This window comes from Panthera onca, chromosome D1, assembly GCF_046562875.1.
Source record: "Panthera onca isolate mPanOnc1 chromosome D1, mPanOnc1 haplotype 2, whole genome shotgun sequence".
Classification (NCBI taxonomy): Eukaryota; Metazoa; Chordata; class Mammalia; order Carnivora; family Felidae; genus Panthera; species Panthera onca.
In genome coordinates, this window is record NC_138348.1 from 29391548 (window position 1) to 29410592 (window position 19045).

Below are 19045 nucleotides of genomic sequence, written 5' to 3' on the forward strand. Positions count from 1 at the left end.
GATAGGCAACCCTTAAGATATATATTATGATCATTGGCAGTCCATAAAAATTGCTTTCTTTTTTTATTTCTGCATTACTTGAATGAAATGAAGTAATAATATGTACCAGGGCATGTATGTATTGGAAGTCCAAATGGATTTTGATGAATTTGTGTAAGATATCTGTGAAATTGTAGGTTACCCTTTTACTGTATTACTTAGAAACTCAGAATTTAAGTCAAATGGCAAGATTAAGCTTCATTTTGTCATCCCAAACTTGTTTTCTCTTGAACTGTAGCTTAAATTAGATTTGCAACAGAAAGAGCAATCTAGAAAAATGGAGAGACAAACCTGCCCCCAAAATCTAGGTATTAAAACAAAATCTGAAGGTAGGAGAGCAGCATTATACGGTTTTCCCTACCAATATTTCAGAAACTAAAGGTCAGCTGTATTTTAACCCAGTCACCATTACCAACTATTGTATCAAAAAGCATCTGCTAAAAGTTTATAACAAAAATGATGATAGGTGCAGAAGCAGGAGAACTGTAGAAGTTTAGTGACTATGACAGATATGCTGATACACATACACACATACATATATACGTGTATACACACACACACACACACACACACACACACACACGTGTGTGTGTGTGTGTGTGTGTATAAAGAATGACACTATTAAGCCAAAGAATGAAAAAGATATTTAAGTGAGGTAGGTACTCACCACATCAGAACATATTTGAGCATGATACTTCAACATAGGGAATACATTTATATATTTAAACAAATTTTTTTAATGTTTATTTATTTTTGATAGAGAGATAGAGAGAGACAGAGTGTCAGGGAGGGGCAGAGAGACAGGGAGACACAGAATCCAAAGCAGGCTCCAGGCTCTGAGCTGTCAGCACAAAACCTGACGCAGGGCTCGAACTCCCGAACCACAAGATCATGACCTGAGCTGAAGTTGGGCATTCAACCAACTGAGCCACCTAGGTGACTTGGGAATACATTTATATTTTTAAAAATATAATAGTAAGTGCAAAAGCAAAGGCTGATTTACAAATTTCCTGTGTAATTTCAGGCATATAATTCCTTTGCTATGCCATATAATAATGGGGCACACTGTGAGGCACAATCAAAAAATTTTTAATATAATTTATTGAGGTCTAATCAAACTAAAAAATAAACTTTTGTTGAAAGATGAATAATAAATATTAAATTCATTCCAATGAGAACATCTAAAATATTTAATCTGGATATCTAAGTGAAATCAATTTTCAAACTTCATTTTTATTGTATATTTCTTAGATATTTAAAAATCATAACTTAAATGAAATTATGACAGCAATTTGTAAACATCTCCACTCCAAATATCTTTGCAGATGAGCTACTTTACTTACTACAAAGTTATTATACAGTATTCTATAATACTCAATTCCTTATAGCCTATCTCAAATTAAGTTAATTTATTTGAAAATGTAAGTTTATTTGAAAATGTAGTGATACAGAAAGTAAGATGAAAATTTCCTTTTAAAAAGAATTTATTTCAGTATCAGAACATTATTTTGACTCAGGAATAAGATTTTTTGAAGCAGTGCTCGATAGATGAATTTTTGTGGCTTCTTGAACTCATCTAAAGTTTCTGAGACAGAAATATAGTTGAGGTAATTTAGCAAATGATACACTCTAAAATGTAACAATATGGAAATTTAGTAGATATATTTTAATTCCAATAAAATTGGAAATATATTTTATAACTTATCGGTATGTTGTAAACTTTTTCAGCGTTCTTGGTATTCAGCATATAAATGCTTACCTCAACCCTTTTAACCTTTATAAAAGTCAATAGTTGTAGAACTTCTGGTTCAGAGACAAACCAGTTCAGTTTATCAGCTTTCATCAAATAAAATACTATTTATTGAAAATGGTGGCATTTTTAATACTCAAATAAACAACTAAGAAAACAAACATTTCATTCCATTCCAATAATAGCTTACTTATCAAGGGTCCTTTGGATGGATAGGTGTGTGTACATATATCTAAATATGTGTACATATGTATATACATATACAAGCAAGTATGTGTGTATCTTTGTTATTGCCTTTGATTTTTTGTATTTTATAAAATTTCTTGCTCTTAGAAGATGTGTCATCATCCTGCAAGAACAAGAGCTCTGCACACTGTATCATAGGAACTGTTATGACATGTCTGTTTCCATAGTAACCACAGCACATAGGGAGAGGTGTCTGTCAGGGACCAATTTACCTCTCCAGACGGACAATGCCACCAAAGGGAGGACATAGTGCCCATAAATCTTAGCTAGGACCAAAAACGGAGCAACAATGAACAAAATAAAACTGTATTAAAAACCAAGGACCATCACAAAAACTGTAACACACGTGAAAAGCTATCTATAAATAAAATGTATATACTTCACCACACGTATAGTATTTTCAACTTTGTATTAAACTGATGATCAAAACAAATTTAAAATTTATTAACATTGCTGTGGAAAAAACATTAAATATAGCAGTAAAGTTTATAAGAATACTTAAAAAATTATGGATTAAGAGCAAATGTAGTTGATAATGCCAAAAATAAGACTTCTGGATTCTTTACTTTCTTCAATAAAAATAATGGTGCTCTGGAAATACTTCTGCTGAAATAATATACATGAACTGAAAATCTTTAGCAGCTTTAGCAATTAAAATCACCGAGAAAGATTTCTAAATGGCATTATAACTGGAAATAAAATTTCTCTCATTTTGTTCAAGTTAAACTAACCAGAACATCTTTAATAGTGGGAATTTGGAATCTTTAATAGTGGGAATTTAAAAACTTGCGTTCTTAAAAACAGAGCTACAGAGAAATAATTAAGTTATAAAATATTTTAATATAGCAAATAAAAAATGCAGTTTTTATTCAGTGAAATAACCTAAAGCATGATATAACAAGAAATAAAATCTTAAAATAATTAATTCTTACTTACCGGGTTATTCAATTAAGGACTGAATGACAGAAATATAAAAAATTTTGATAAGAGGGGCATCTGGGTGACTCAGTTAGTTAAGCATCTGACTCTTGGTTTCAGCTCAGGTCATGATCTTGTGGCGCATGGGATTGAGTCCTGTGTTGGGCTCTGTACTGACAGCATAGAACATACTTGGGACTCTCTCTCTCCTTCTTCTCTGCCCCTCCCCTGCTCAGTCTCCCCTCTCTCTCTCTCTTTCTCAAACTAAATTAACTTAAAAAAAATTTAGATACAAAAGTACACGTCTTGCAGATTTAGGAGTAATTTTCAAAATGCAGCAGCTTAGTTATTCCAGGTGCCACAAATATATATTTAAAAATAATTTATGTTGACAATGTATGTATATGTCTTTTGTGCATCCACTGAGAACTTAGCTAAAACTCTACACATCAAAAATCAAACAAAGGCTGCCTGTGCCCTGCTTATTTACATCTTCTGTGCTTGGAAACAGCTTGTTCACTGTTAATTATTCTAAAACCTTCTGGGTTACCCCTAGAGAGTTTAAAAACAACATTACATAGATGATTATAAAAAACTTTGAAGGTACTCAATACCTGGGGATTGGATCCATCAAATCCTTCCTCATATATGATGTTCTGGATAAACTGAAGCAGCTTTATGTAGCCATGGGTCAAAGAACTGTTGGTAAGAAGTGGTTCAAATACAGAAATGGACATATTACACATACAATTCAAAATCTAAGCTACAACATGGAGGAAGTAATTAAAATTTATGAGACTACTAAAATATAATATAAAATTAACCCAAATAGTATAAATAATTTAAAAATATAAAGTCAGTACATCCAGGAAATACGTTACAATGCCTTATATTAACCAGCTCAGTGTTCTTGACATCATGGGAAAATAAAAATCTGTGGAGACTGAGATGTCTTAATTATGTCAAGCTTAGTTACCTCCAAGAAAATTAATGATTTAATGAAGCAACCTAAAAGATGAAGCCACTATAGCTTTTCAGGAGTAATCATGGGTAATTAACACATAGTTAATGAACTGCTATGCCAAGTACACCTGAATCAATGTCCTGATCACCTGAGCTCATCTTCCAGAAAAGTTTTAATTTTCTTAGAACAAACTGCTAAAATAATAGTAATTTAAAAATTTGATCTTTTAAGACATATGAAGATGAATGTAATTTCTACTTTGTAAAACGAAATCAATAAAATAAATGTATAAATTTAAGAAGACATTATCTTTCACATGAATATTAGCATTAATGTTACTGTTTTAAAATATTTTAGAAAAATGGGGAGCCTAGTAGGCTTAGTTGGTACAGCATAAGACTCATGATCTTGGGGTTGTGTGTTCAAGCCTCACGTTAGGCACAGAGCTTACTTAAAACTTTTTTTTACAAACGTTATAAAACACCTCAAAGAAAATATAGTTACAATGAAAAAAATCTGGTTTAACATTGTCTGAATTTAATATTCTTGATAACGGACAACCTGTGTGCTATGGCTGAACATTAAAAGTCATGATAATGAGGATCTGGAACATAGCTATTTCATAGACATTTCAGTAACTAATGCTGTAAAAGCTGTGGGTGACCTTAAAAATACAAAAGTATTTGCTCTACCATGATCCTAAGTAAAGCAATCACATATGCAGAATAAATGACCTAAAGAAAAAATGAAATATAATTTGAAGCACACATGCAACAATAAAGAACATAAGAAGTTAGGAAAAGTAGCAGATTACTTAGTGTGCAAAATCAATGGTAGGTTGTTCAATAAAAATATATGCACATCTCTGCAAATATTTTATTGAACAGCAACATCTAGCCCCAAAGCAACTAACAAAAGAGAAAGAAAGAAAGAAAGAAAGAAAGAAAGAAAGAAAGAAAAGAAAGAAAGAAAACCAAGAGAAAAGAGACCTGCTGTTATATGCAGGTCGCCTGGGTGGCTCAGTTGGTTAAGTGTCTGACTTTGGCTCAGGTCATGATCTTGCAGTTCATGAGTGTGAGCCACATCGGTCTCTGCGCTGACGGCTCAGAGGCTGGAGCTTGTTTCAGATTCTGTTTCCCTCTTTCTCTGCCCTCCCCCCTTCACACTGTCTCTATCTCTCAAATACAAATAAACATTAAAAAAGATTATTAAAAAAAAGAATGCTGTTATATACAAAACAAATATGGCTCCAGTTGAAGGCTTTGGCAGTATGGTTATTTCTCATATATCTCCATTTTGAATGAAGATACATTGGATCACATGGTCACATTTTTCCAGTTTCATGAGTCTATAAATGTGTCTATGAAAAATGAAATTCCGTAAAGACAGTGATGCGGCTATTTCATAAATATATGGATGTTTATATATATATAAATACATAAATATATATGAATAAATAAGTAACATATTTGTCCTGGGTAGCTCAACTTTCAGAATACAGTGCTGCTGTTTGAATTCCTGCATATTCAATTCCTATCTGGGTCAATTAGATTTGCACAAGGGGTAAACTCTGTTCCAAGGTCCCAGATTATGAAATGAATTTCAGCCAACCATTTGATGAATGTCAATATGGGTTAAAGGAGGGTGGATCAAGAATATAGCCAGTTCATTCTAATCCACCAATAATGAATCTACCCAAGACCATTATTATTTCATATATTACAAAAAGTTTCTTAAACATTTTTCCTTCTACCCCAAATTGTTCAATAAGAAAATTTGTCTTAAGCGCATGGTAGTAAATTTACTATGTGAGGTACTTTAGAAAACACCACATACATAAATTACTTCGTAGTTTTTTGTTGCCACTATTCAACCAATACAATTAATTATTTATTTCTTTTTCTCCCATTCTGATAGCAACCATAGTAAAGCTAAGATTCTCTTCAAAAGTGGTGGAGAGATTTGATATCAGAACAAAAACAAAGACATACAGCCAATATATCTTAAGCTCTTTCCTTATTTATCACTAACATAAAACAATCCAATCACCAACAATGCTCAGAACTTTACAAGCAATAAATTTCCCCAAACTAATTAGATTTCTAGGACAATAAATGCTCTGATAACAAAATTAAATGGGAAAAAGACAATACATTTAGGTATATAAATTGGTAATATTCATTTATGATGCATGGGTTATAGCATTTAAAATTGAACTAGTTTATATGGTATTGATATTAAAATATTACTAAGTATTATTAATCTCCATGAGATACATTTCCTTGTCAGCAATACTTATAATAATCTTTTTTACTGATAAAAATATCTTCTATTGTCATCTAAAATTTTTTTTAAGTTAAACCCCTTTAATTTTGAGGCTATTGTCTTTTTTTGTTGCTTTTTAGCAGTAGAGTAACTTATAAACCAAGAGTTGGCAGAAGGAAATCTAGTTACAAATATATCCCTGTCCTCCTTATTAATGTTTCCAGGCATTTAACAAAGGTTAGCTTATCAAAGTATTTAAAACATGTCCCAAAGACAGCACATTTCAAATCATGTGTATTATTTTAGCTAATTTTCTTAATTTTCAACAACTTTTATGGTAAAATGATCTAACCTGATACCACAATTTCTCTTTAAAACTATAACATATAAAGAATATAAAAACAATTATTAGAACTTTAATTTTTATCTTTAAAATACCAAGCATTTACAATTTTTTTCAGTTAAAAAAATAAAATTGTTCCATATACGTGCTTTAATTACCATGTTTTTTATAGTTTGTTTCTTATATTAATATTAAACATGTATAAAAAGGGTCCAATGACACAAAATGTAAATCTATATTTTGATGACCAAGTTCTACATCTTTTTTAAATTGATAGGAAAAAATGAGGCTTTTGTACCTATCACTTCTTCCCCTGCCCCAATTTTCAGCAAGAGGTCTGATAGACATTTGTACCAGAGAACTTCGATTTCTATCAACAAATGGTAATGGTTTTTCCATGAAAAGTAATTTTGTCAATCTCATTAAGAAAGATAAAAACAATCTGCTGTAATATAGCTAGGTGTAGGTATAGATGTAGTATATCTAGAAAAGAAATCAAGCAGATAATAAAGAGCAGTTAAGTACCTTATAGTTTCTCAAACAATGAACAAAGCAATACTTACAAAAGTCTCAATGTAATCAAAGAATAAATGTAACAACAACAAAAAAGCTTGGATAACAAAAGACAAGATTTTATTTGTGAAAAGATAGATTATAACAATAAAATTATGTATATATGGAATACATATCAAGATCTGAGTTCTAGGTCTATATCAGCAATTATAGCTAAATGGGTGATAATGAGGCAAAGTATTTAATTTTTCTGTTCTGGGCCTCAAAATTTTCTCATATGACAGAGTTGCACTAGATAATTTCTCTTGTCCTTCCTAATTTAAAATTAATGGCTCAAGAATGATTTTTCTTTTTCTTAAGACTGATTTTTCTCATTAAAATGCTTAATTGCTGGATTTTAAAAAATAACAACTTCTGGTGCATTTAAATATTGATTTAGCCACTTGAAAGAAACACTTAGGAAGAAAAACTGTTATCACTCCCAATTAGGATTAATTTAAAGTGAAGATTTTTGATATTATTATGCAAATCATTCAGAAAATATGACTTGTATTACCAAAATTCTATTTATACATATATTTCAAATATTCATTTATGACAAACAGTAAGATATACTCACAGGGCAGTAGGTGCAATATCAAATGTCTCAACTAATTGTGTAAAATGGTTTGCTGAGCTAAAGTTATATTAGCATATAATTTGCATGTGACTATCTAGACTGTGAAGTCTATTCACAACTAATTTTCAAGTTAAAAATTCCATTACTACTACCCTGAAGACTGTCACTGATTTTCCTTTTCTGATGCTTTTCAACCTAACAACACTGAGTTTGATTCTCTTCACCATGAATACTTAACTAAGAGTAGAACATATACAGGCTAGAAATGCAAGGAGAGAAATGACTAGCACAGACCTCTGAGTCATAGCTGGGAAAATACTAAGAACATGAGGATGCAAGAATTGCATGCACAGACCAAATAATCCACTGTCAGATAGAGATACTATCTCTAGTTGAGAGAGGTTATGGTGTTTCATGAAAAATAATTCAGTTCAACATTACTCTGATTTCCTTTACTTACTAATGTAAATAAGTCATTAGATTATGTCTCCTACTACCCATCATTGTTTCTGTCATCTCTCCAACTCTGGGTCATTAATTATCTTTCGAACATGCTGGCCTTTCAGTTTCTTGATCGCTTCTCTCCCAATTATCTTATCTCCATCCTACCTATGGTGCTCACTCTTTTTTTTGTTTGTTTGTTTTTAAGTAGGCTTCATGCCTAGAGCAGAGTCCAACACAGGGCTTGAACTGTTATAACAGCTTTACTGGAATGATGTTGGTGTAAGCCTAATTGGAGTGGTTTTAAGTGAAAATGTAAGGGAAGGAATTGGAGATACCAAATATTAGAAAACTCAAGGAGTTCTGGTGCAGAAAAATAGAATAGTAGCTGGCAGAGGAAGTGGGATGGGAGATGTTTTTATTTTCTTAAAAGGAAGAGGTAAGAGTATGTTTATATATTATAGAATGCATCCAGTAGAAAGGAAAAGTTAATGGTACAGGAGAGAGATGGAAGAATTGCTAGAGTGACATCCTAGGGGATGAGGTCTGTGAGCAAGCAGGGGTTCTGTTTGAACTCATGACCCTGAAATCAACACTTGAGCTGAGATCAAGAGTCAGACACTCAAACGACTGAGCCACACAGGTGCCCCGATGGTGCTCACTCTTATGATCATACCTTAGACCTTGCCATTATCAATAACTGCTATACCTATTTAATCTCAGTTCGTGCTCTCTCCTCTCCACAACCACCACTTCCTATCTTCCCTAGAGTCCATATGTAATCTTTTGACCACACTGAAACCTCCATACCATTGCCTACCACCTCATCACTCACTCCCATTGATACACTCTTTCAACTATTTAACCATCTTGATCCATGATCAATCCTTGTCCCCACTTCCTTGTTCTTTTCTTGCTTTGTCTCACTTGCTCAGCAAAACTATTAGGCTAAATTTAACTCTCTGCCCACTCCACATTTGCCTCATTACAGCTAAAAGTGGTGGGAGAAATGGCCCCATCTAAGTGGATTGGTCTCACTGTAAATTCATGACCTCAAACTTCAATAGGCCTTTAGTATAGGTGTTAAATAGTTCACTTATTGGGGTGCCTGGCTGGCTCAGTCGGTACTGTATCTCTTAATCTCAGGGTTGTGAGTTTAAGCTCCACATTGGGTATAGAGTTTGCTTAAAAAAAAAAAGTTTAATGAGTAGTTCACCTATGGTAACGTGGGGAAAGAGATTATTCTGTTGGTACAGATGCTGATGGGTGGCAAATGTAGTAATAGATGTCTCTGCTGGTTGTATCTGTTTTCTCAGTGATAGGTCATAAGCTAAGAATAAAGACTGGTAAGCATATTACAGGTTTGTATAAAAAAAGAGAAAGTATAAAAAAGTCATTGTGGAGGGTGAGACTGTGTTAGCCATTTGTATTTATCTTTGGAGAAATGTCTGTTCAAGTCCTTTGCCCAGATTCTAATCAGGCGATTTGTTGTTGAGTTGTAGTTCTTTATATATTCTGCATATTAATTCCTTATCAGATAAAAGATTTTCTCCCATTACTTAGGCTGCCCTTTTGCTGAGGTGATTGTGTCTTTGGATGCACAGAAGTGTTTAAGTTTGAAGTAGTCCCATTTGTCTATTTTTTTTTTTTTTTTTTTTGCCTGTGCTTTTGGTGTTACATCCAAGAAATAACTGTCAAATACAATGTCATGAAGATTTCCGCCTTTGTTTTCTTTTAAAACGTGTATAGTGTGTGGTCTTATGGATAGGACTTTAATCCATTTTGAGTTAATTTTTATATAGAGTATAAGATAAGGGTTCATCTTCATTCTTTTGCATGTGGATATCCAGTTTTCCCAATACCATTTCTTGAAGACTGCTCTTTCCCCTTAAATGGTCTTAGCACTCTGGTTGATGATTGTTTGACGATGTATGCCAGGGTTTACTTTTGGGTCCTTTATTATATTCTATTGGCCTAAATATCTGCCTTTATGGCAGTACCAAACCACACTGCTTTGATTACTGTAGCTTTGTAAAACTTTTTGAAGTCAGGAAGTATAAGACCTCCAACCTTGTTCTTTTGCAAGATTGCTTTAGCTATTTGGAGTCCCTTGAGATTGAGTCCCTGTATGACTTGAAATAAACTAATTAAGCCTGATGTGTCTATTTCCTCATATTCAAAATGGTGATATTATAAACTTCATGACATTTTGTAAGGATTAAATGAAATAACAAAAGTAATATGTTAATACCTGAGAGAAAATCAGTTCTCAGTAATTGTTAGCTATTATCAATCCCCATGTTGTCAATATACCATAGTAATGCTCCACTTACAGGATGGATGAAAGTCAGGTGGGATGGTGAGATGGAACAAGGCATGCACTTAAGGAAGTAAGAAGGAATGGGTCCACTACAACAGTACCACCTACAACTGCCAAGTGAGTAGCAAGAAGCATTCTGTTGTCAAGTCTTTTAATAAACTTTCAGGAGTGAGCTAAGTAGTGTAGAAGACACAAGAAATATGGCTACTATCCATTCACAGACTTTTTCCCAAGGAGGAATTGATTTTCAAATGTGGTTTTCTCAAAAGAAAGAATATGATAGGGAAAAGAAAGCTGACTGTCCAGATTAAAAATATTTGCTTAAGTAGTTACATTACCAAAGGAGAAATAGCTTTATTGATTGGCCTATTAATAAAAATGTTGATTAGAATAAATTTCAAACATAAAAGCAGAAATAATAACAAGGATGGAAGCCAAGATTCATTAAGTCCTTACTATGCTAGCCAGTGTTTGCTAAGTGGTAAATTTTTGTTATCTCATTTAACAATCCTAAGAAGTAGTTTCTATTATTATTATTCTGATTGAAGCCTAAGAAATGTGAGCCCAGAGAAGTAAAGTAACTGGTACAATGTCATACAGCTAGTAAGTGGATGACTCAGGATTCAAATCCAGATTGTCTAACCAAAGGGCCCCTATCTAAACTATGCTGTCTCACAAAGTTTATAAAAAGAAAAAGAAAAAGAAAAAAAAAAAAAAAGGCAAAATCACCCATAATTTAAACACTCAGAGATCATGACTGTTAGGCTGTTGATGCAAATCTTTACAGAATACTTTCTACATACATATATCATATATTACATATATTATATTTTTTCTAACCCACTTTGTTTTTATTCTCACTTTGCATGCAAGGTACTTCATTAGGTGGATATAACATAGTTTATTCAACCCATCTATACTGACAATTCTTAGGTTATCTCCAGATTTTCAGTATTACACACAGATTATGGTAAGAATTCTTGTACACACATCTTTGTTAACTTGTATCATTATTTCTTTAAGAATGGGAAATGGGATGATGGCAACAATGATAATGTACACTCCAACTTTTGACATCCTTTCTTAGGATTGTTTTAACAATGTACACTCCTATAGTTAACATGAGTGATAACCACATCATCTTTAACACAGGGTATTATCATTTTAAATATCTGATAGCTGAAAAATGGTTTTTGTTTACATTTCTTTGATCACTAGTAAGGCTTATTAGCTATTTTTGTTTCTTCTTTCAAGAACATCCCATTGTTATCTTTTCCCCATTTTGTATTAGGATATTCAACTTGTTAGCAGTTTAAAAATTCTCTAAATTTGCTAAAAATATTAACATATATGTACATATATGCATTTGTTTTTTAAATTTTGAAACAATCTTAAACTTATAGAAAAATTGCAAACATAGAAAAAAAAATTTTCCTGCTCCACTAGAGGATAAGTTGCTGACATTGATGACCCGTCACTTCCTAATTATTTAGGTTATGATTCCTACAAACATTCTTCTACATAACAATAATATAACCACCTGACTTAAGATATTGGTATAATTTGGAAATTGTTACTACCATCTGACACTCAGAGCCCATTCAAGTTTTGCCACTTGTCCCAATATAATCCTTTATAGCAAAGGACTCAGTTGAAATTCACATGTTGCATTCACTTATCATGTCTCTTTTCAGTCTTCTTCAATCTGTAAGTGCCTTAGACTTTCTTGACTCTTACGGTCTTGACAGCTTTGAGGATTACAGGCCAGGTATCTGGTAGAATGCTCCCACTTTGGGTTTGTTTATTATTTCCTTATGATTATTAGATTTAAATTATGTATGTTTGGTAGAAATACCACAGGAGCATTCCTGAATTCTCAACGCATATTATCAGATGATACACGATTTCAATTTGCCCCATAACTGCTGACATTAACTTGATTAAAGTTATGTCTGCCAGGCTTCTGTACCATATAATTATTCTTTCCCTTCTGTAGTCAATAAATATTTTGTGAGAAGGTAATCTGTGGTTATGTAAATGTCTTTTTCCTCAATAACTTATTTATTCATTCATTTATTTGCATCAATATGTACTCATGGCTTCCTGCTTCATTAAATGGGTTATAATCCATTTACTATCGTTATTTATTCTGATGCTCAAAATTTTACCTATTTGTCCAGTGGGAACTCCTTTGAGCTGGCTTCTGTATCCTTTCGACATGCCCTGCCCTGCCCTCATAATTCTTTAAGCACTTCTAAACATAAAAAAGAATTACAGGTGTCTCCTTATCTTTCCTTTGAATTGAAAACATTTTTTTCTTTTTTTAAAGTAGGCTCCACACCCAATGTGGGGCTTGAACTCATGACCATGAGATCAAGAGTCAGATGCTCTACTGACACAGGCACCCCTCTTTGTCTTTCCTGTGAATCAAACATTTCTCCAAACAGTCTTGAGTCCTTCATATGGAGAATAGTACTTCGATCTGATCACTAGATATAGTTTTTGCCATTTTCCCACTCCAAGAATTTAAGGCATTCTATTTTTTTCCTATACTTCTATAATTTCAATTACTATATTTAAATCTTTAATCTTTGGAAATATAGTTTGGTGTGAAATATGAAAAATGGATTTCACTATATTATTCCCAAGTGATTAGGCTTTCCCCACTTATTTGAAATACCTCCCCATTACAAAAATGATGTTTGTTCATCATAAAAATTCAAAGACATAAAACATACAAAGAATAGGAAAAATACCAAAATCCACTACCCAGAAGTGAACACTGTTAACATTATGATGAATATCCTCTCTGACATCTCTCTGTACCAGCCCTTCCTTCTCTTACTGAGAGAAACTAATGTGGGATATTGAGAAGTATGCTGATAAAAATGTTTTTCATTGTGAAGAATATTTTACCGATACACAAATATAAGCAGGGTTATAAGAACTATGTACATATTTGTTTAATTTTGACATTTCTCTCACAGCCTTTCACATACTACATATATTATGAGTTTCTAAAATGGTCTTAGAAGGAAATTTACTTTGAGCCTTTCGTGAGCTTCTCTGACCACATATCATTAAAATTTTGGAACCTAAATTGACATCTCCTGAATTAGTATTAGAAAAGAATTTGGGATTGTCTATATAAAATTTTATATACCGTATATCCCATTACTAAAATCTGCTTTTTCACTTTATTATATCTTGGATGCTAAGCCCATCTCAACTCTCTTATGCAGAAAACACTGCTGCAGAAATCACCTGCTAGAACCAATACTACAGTCTTTGCAACTAGCATCAGCTGTAGACCTTACTAAAAGCCACGGCCCCACCACCCTCCGAAGAGTATTTCTCTTGAAAGGCAACAGGCACTTGAGCCCAAATAAATAAAGCTGTAGTTTATATACCTTTCCTCAACATTTGAAAGATTTGATTGGTATTCTCTTTGTTCTCCAGTGTTACTTTCAAACCACTCCTCCTCCTTCACTTTCTGGTAAAACAAAACAAACAAATATCCATGCTTTTTTACATCTAACCAATTCCAACCATTCCCCTTTTTAAGCTGCTGTCTTTATCAAGCTCCTGGACATTTTCCTCTATCAATTGAAGATACTACATGGTTTACAGTTCTAATTCAAACATCTTATTCTCAATCAACACTTCTGATCTTAGTAACTTGCTTTGTCCATTTACCCCCACTATTAAGATTAGTAAGTCCACTACCAGTCCACTGTCCCTTTTCTCCTCATATATCAACATCAGTTGTCTTCAATTCATTTTCTTAGCCATAGAGTTTGTGATCGATCACATGTTTACTTTTTAATAAACTCCTTCTGTTGCCTGCACCTGGCAAAACTTCAATCCTGCCTGCACCAGGAATCTTATCACAGTGCAAGAAAGTCACACAACCTGACCTATAAATATTTGATACTTCTCTAGTTGGTGTATTCTTCTAGTCCATGAAACAACCATTTCAAATCTTCCCCATTTAACCCAAATTCCTAACAGGTAACTAACTGTTCCTCAGTGGATGACCTGGCCTATTATTCACTGAGTAAAGAGAAGACCTCAGTCCATACCTTCAACACTACTCAAGATCCTGACTCCAACCCTACAAACCTATTTGTTTGTATCTACACTGTTCTCTTCTTATTCCTTTCCCTCCTTCCCTCCAGTGGAGGAAATGTTACTACATCTTAATGGCCCATCCCTGGCCTTGAGTGGCTTGGGAATTCTGCCAAATTGTTTAGTAATTTGCCTAATGTCATACAAATAGAAACCATTACTTCCTTTTCTAATCTCCATCGATTCTCTGTCTATTCAATTTTTCTCATTTACATTAAAATAGAACAAAACAACAAAAACTTGTTGCTTCCTAAATCTCCTCCAATTATTGCTTTTTCTCTGTCCCCCATGAACAAATTTCTTATGAGAATATGACCTCGCCTATCTCACAGAACACATCTTCCTTATAGCTCTATTACTCTATTTCACAACATGATCTTTCAATTCCTTTGGACACACTAAGTCTTTCCTTTCTTAACGCACTGGATATTCCTCCAGAATATTTCTTGACCTTTGTAGGATGGCCTTCTTATCTTCAGGTCTCAGCTCAAAAGCTTCCTTTTCAGAGACCATACCTGAACACAACTCAAAGCATATCCCTCTACCCCCTCATATAACTTGTGGAAAATGTTCTTTTTCCTTATATTACTTATCACAACTCCTAATGACATATACATTTATTTACTCGGCTTTAAAAATTTTTTTGTGTGCTTTCTCACTAAACACTACACATGGTCAAGAATAACAGCTGCTTTGTTTACTGCAATAAACCTGGAGTTTAGCATTATGTTAGGCTCATAAAAGGTGCTCAGGTTCATAGAAGGTGTTCATGTCAGAGAATGTTCCAAAGAATATTGCTGGACATATGTTTTTTTAACATCAGTAAATGACACCATCCTAGTTCTATTGTCTGAAACCTGGAAAGCATTCTTGATATTCCCTTTACTCTTTCCCCAACCTCAATGAGATCAAAGAGATTAGAGCAGTAGCTAGCAATCATATTACATAAGTACATGTAGGGCCCCGGGGCCTTATAATATCTCTGTTAGAATGTGGGTTTATTATTCTGAGTGAGATTGTAAGTCATTGGAAGGTTTGAGCCAGAGTAGTGATAAGAACTGACTTATGTTGTAAAACGGTGCTGTTTAACAAGATCAGCCACTAATCATATATAGCTACTTGCATTTAAGTTAATTAAATTAAAATAAAATAACTCTTCTTTAAATATTTGGTAGAATTTGCCTGTGAAGCCACCTGGCCCTGGACTATTGTTTGTTAGGAATTTTTTTCTTGATTGCTGATTCAATTTCTTTGTTACATATTGATCTTGCTCATCTTTTCAATTTCTTCCCGTTTTACTTTTGGTAGTTTATATGCTTCTAGGGATTTATCCATTTGTTCCAAGTTGTTCAATTTGTTGGCATACAGTTGTTCACAATATTATCTTATAATTGTTTGTATTTCTGTGGTGTTGGTTGTTATTTCTCCTATCTCATTTGTGACTTTATTTATTTGGGTCCTTTCTCTTTTCTTTTTGATAAGTCTGGCTAGAGGTTTATCACTTTTATTAATTTTTTCAAAGAACAGGTGCCTGGTTTCATTGATCTGTTTTATTTAAAAATTTTTTTTTTAGTTTCTATCATTTATGTCTGCTCTGATCTTTATTATTACCTTCCTTCTGCTGGCTTTAGGCTTCATTTGTTGTTTGTTTTCTAGCTCATTTAGGTGTAAGGTTAGATTATTTATCTGAGATTTTTCTTGCTTCTTGAGGTAGGTCTATATTGCTGCATACATCCCTCTTAGGACCGCTTTTGCTGCATTCCAAAGGTTTTGGACCATTGTGTATTTTCATTTTCTTTTGTTTCCATGTATTTTTAAATTTCTATTTTGATATTCTGGTTGACCCATTTATTGTTTAGTAGCATGTTGTTTAACCTCCAAATATTTGTGGCCTTTCCAAATTTTTTCTTGTGGTTGACTTCTAGTTTCACAAAGTTGTGATCACAAAAAGTGCATGGTATGATTTGTATCTTTTTATGCTTGCTGAGGTCTGATTTCTGACTTAACATGTGATCTATTCAGGGGAATGTCTCCCATGTGCAGTTGAAAAGAACGTGTATTCTGCTGTATTAGGATGGAATGTTCTGAATATATCTGGTAAGTCCATCTGGTTCAGTGTGTCATTCAAAGCCATTGTTTTCTTGTTTCTTTTCTGCTTAGATGATCTGTCCATTGATGTCAGTGGGGTGTTAAAGTCCCCTATTAGTATTGTGTTATTATCAATCAGTTCCTTTATGTTTGTTATTAATTGTTTCATATATTTGGGTCCTCCCATGTTGGGTACACAAGTATTTATGATTGTTATGTCTTCTTGTTGGATTGCCCCTTTATGATTATATAATACTCTTCTTTGTCTCTTTTTACAGTCTTTGCTTTAAAGTCTAGTTTATCTGATACAAATATTGTTACTACAGGTTTCTTTAGACACATTTGCATTATAAATGATTCTTCACACCCTCACTTTCAATCTGCAGGTGTTTTTAGGTCTAAAATGAGTGTCTTGTAGGCAACATATAGATCAATCTTGTTTTTTGTTTTTGTTTTTGTTTTATCCATTATTACATTCTATGTTGTATGATTGGAGTGAGTAGTGGTCCAGTAACATTCAAAGTAGTTATTGATAGATATATATTTATTACCATTTTATTACTTGTATTGTCATTATTTCTGAAGATTTTCTCTGATATGTATTCTGCTCAAACTATTCCAAAGATGCAAAAAAGGGAAGAAAACTTAAAAATGTATTCTATGAGGCCAGATAACCCTAATACCAAAACCAGATAAAGACTCCACCAGAAAAGAGAAAACAGGCCAATATACATGATAAACATGGATGCAAAAATTCTCAATAAATCACTAGCAAACTGAATCCAACAATACATTTAAAAAATCATGCACCAAAATCATGTGGTATTTATTCCTGGATTGCAAGGGTGTTCAATATTTGCAAATAATCAACATGATACATCATGTTAATACAAGAAAGGGTAAGGATTATATGATCATTTAAATGGATGCAGAAAAAGCATTTGAAAAAGTACAACATCTATTCATGATAAAAATTCTCAGCAGGGGCACCTGGGTGGCTCAGTTGGTTGAGCGTCTGACTTTGGCTCAGGTCACGATCTTGCAGCTTGTGAGTTCAAGCTCCACATTGGGCTCACTGCTATTAGCGCAGAACCACTTCGGATCCTCTGTACCCCTCTCTCTGACCTTCCCCCACTTGCATTCTCTCAAAAATAAATAAAACATTTAAAAAAAGCCTCTCAGCAAAGTAGGTTTAGAGAGAACATACTTCAACATAATAAAGACCATGTATGAAAAACTCACAGTGAACATCATACCCAGTGGTAAATAACTGAGAGCTTTTCCCCTAAGGTAAGACAAAGATGTCCATTCTCATCACTTTTCTTCAACATCGTACTGGAAGTCCTAGCCATAGCAATAAGACAACAAAAAGAAATAAAAGGCATCCAAATCAATAAGGAAGAAGTAAAACTTTCCCTATTTGCAGATGATATGATACTATATAGAGAAAACCCTAAAGTCTCTATCAAAAACTACTAGAATTGATAATTGAATTCAGTAAAATCACAGGATACAAAATCAATATATAGAAATCTGTTGTATTTCTATACACTAATAACGAAGCAACAGAAAGATAAATTAAGAATACAATCCCATTTACAATTGCACCAGAAAGAATAAAATATCTAGGCATAAAACTAACCAACAGGTGAAAGACTGGTATTCTGAAAGAATATTCTAAAAGAAACTGAAGGTGACACAAACAAAGAAAAAGATATTCCAGTGTCATAGGTTGGGAGAACAGATATTGTTATAATGTCATCCTTCATGGGGAAAAACTGTACTGTTAGGAACAAGACAGGGACACCCATTATCATCCACTGTTATTTAACATAGTACTGGAAGTCCTAGCCACAGAAATCAGAGAACAAAAAGAAATAAAAGGCATCCAAACTGGCATGGAAGAAGTCAAACTGTCACTATTTGCAGATGACATGATATTCTATACAGAAAACCCAAAAGACTCTGCCAAAAAACTGCTAGAACTGATGCACGAATTCAGTACAATACCAAATCAACATACAGAAATCTCTTGCATTTTGATACACCAATAATGAAGCAGCAGAAAGAGAAATTAAGGAATCAATGCCATTTACACTTGCATCAAAACCAATAAGATACCTACGAATAAATTTAACCAAAGAGGTGAAAGACCTGTTATCTGAAAACTATAAAACACTGATGAAAGAATTGGAAGATGACACAAAGAAATGGAAAGACATTCCAAACTCATAGATTGGAAGAACACATACAGTTGGAATGTCTATACTATCCAAAGGAATCTATAAGATTTAATGCAATCCCTGTCAAAACACCAACAGTATTTTTCACAGAACCAGAACAAACTATCCTAAAATTTTTATGGAACCACAAAAGACTCCAAGTAGCTAAAGCAACCTGAAAAAGAAAAG

The 19045-nt window shown here is 33.3% G+C and overlaps 1 protein-coding gene across 3 annotated transcripts in view; it reads right to left on the reverse strand.

Moving 5' to 3' along the window:
- Nucleotides 1–19045, reverse strand: part of ELP4 (elongator acetyltransferase complex subunit 4) — a 247679-nt gene that overhangs the window by 157565 nt on the left and 71069 nt on the right. For all 3 annotated transcript variants that reach the window (XR_013550168.2, XM_078433344.2, XM_078433345.2), the window contains exon 6: nt 3568–3652. Coding sequence is in view for 2 of the 3 variants with exons in the window: in XM_078433344.2 (XP_078289470.1) it covers nt 3568–3652 (85 nt within the window). In the remaining variant the exon portion in view is untranslated. The remainder of the gene's footprint in view (nt 1–3567; nt 3653–19045) is intronic.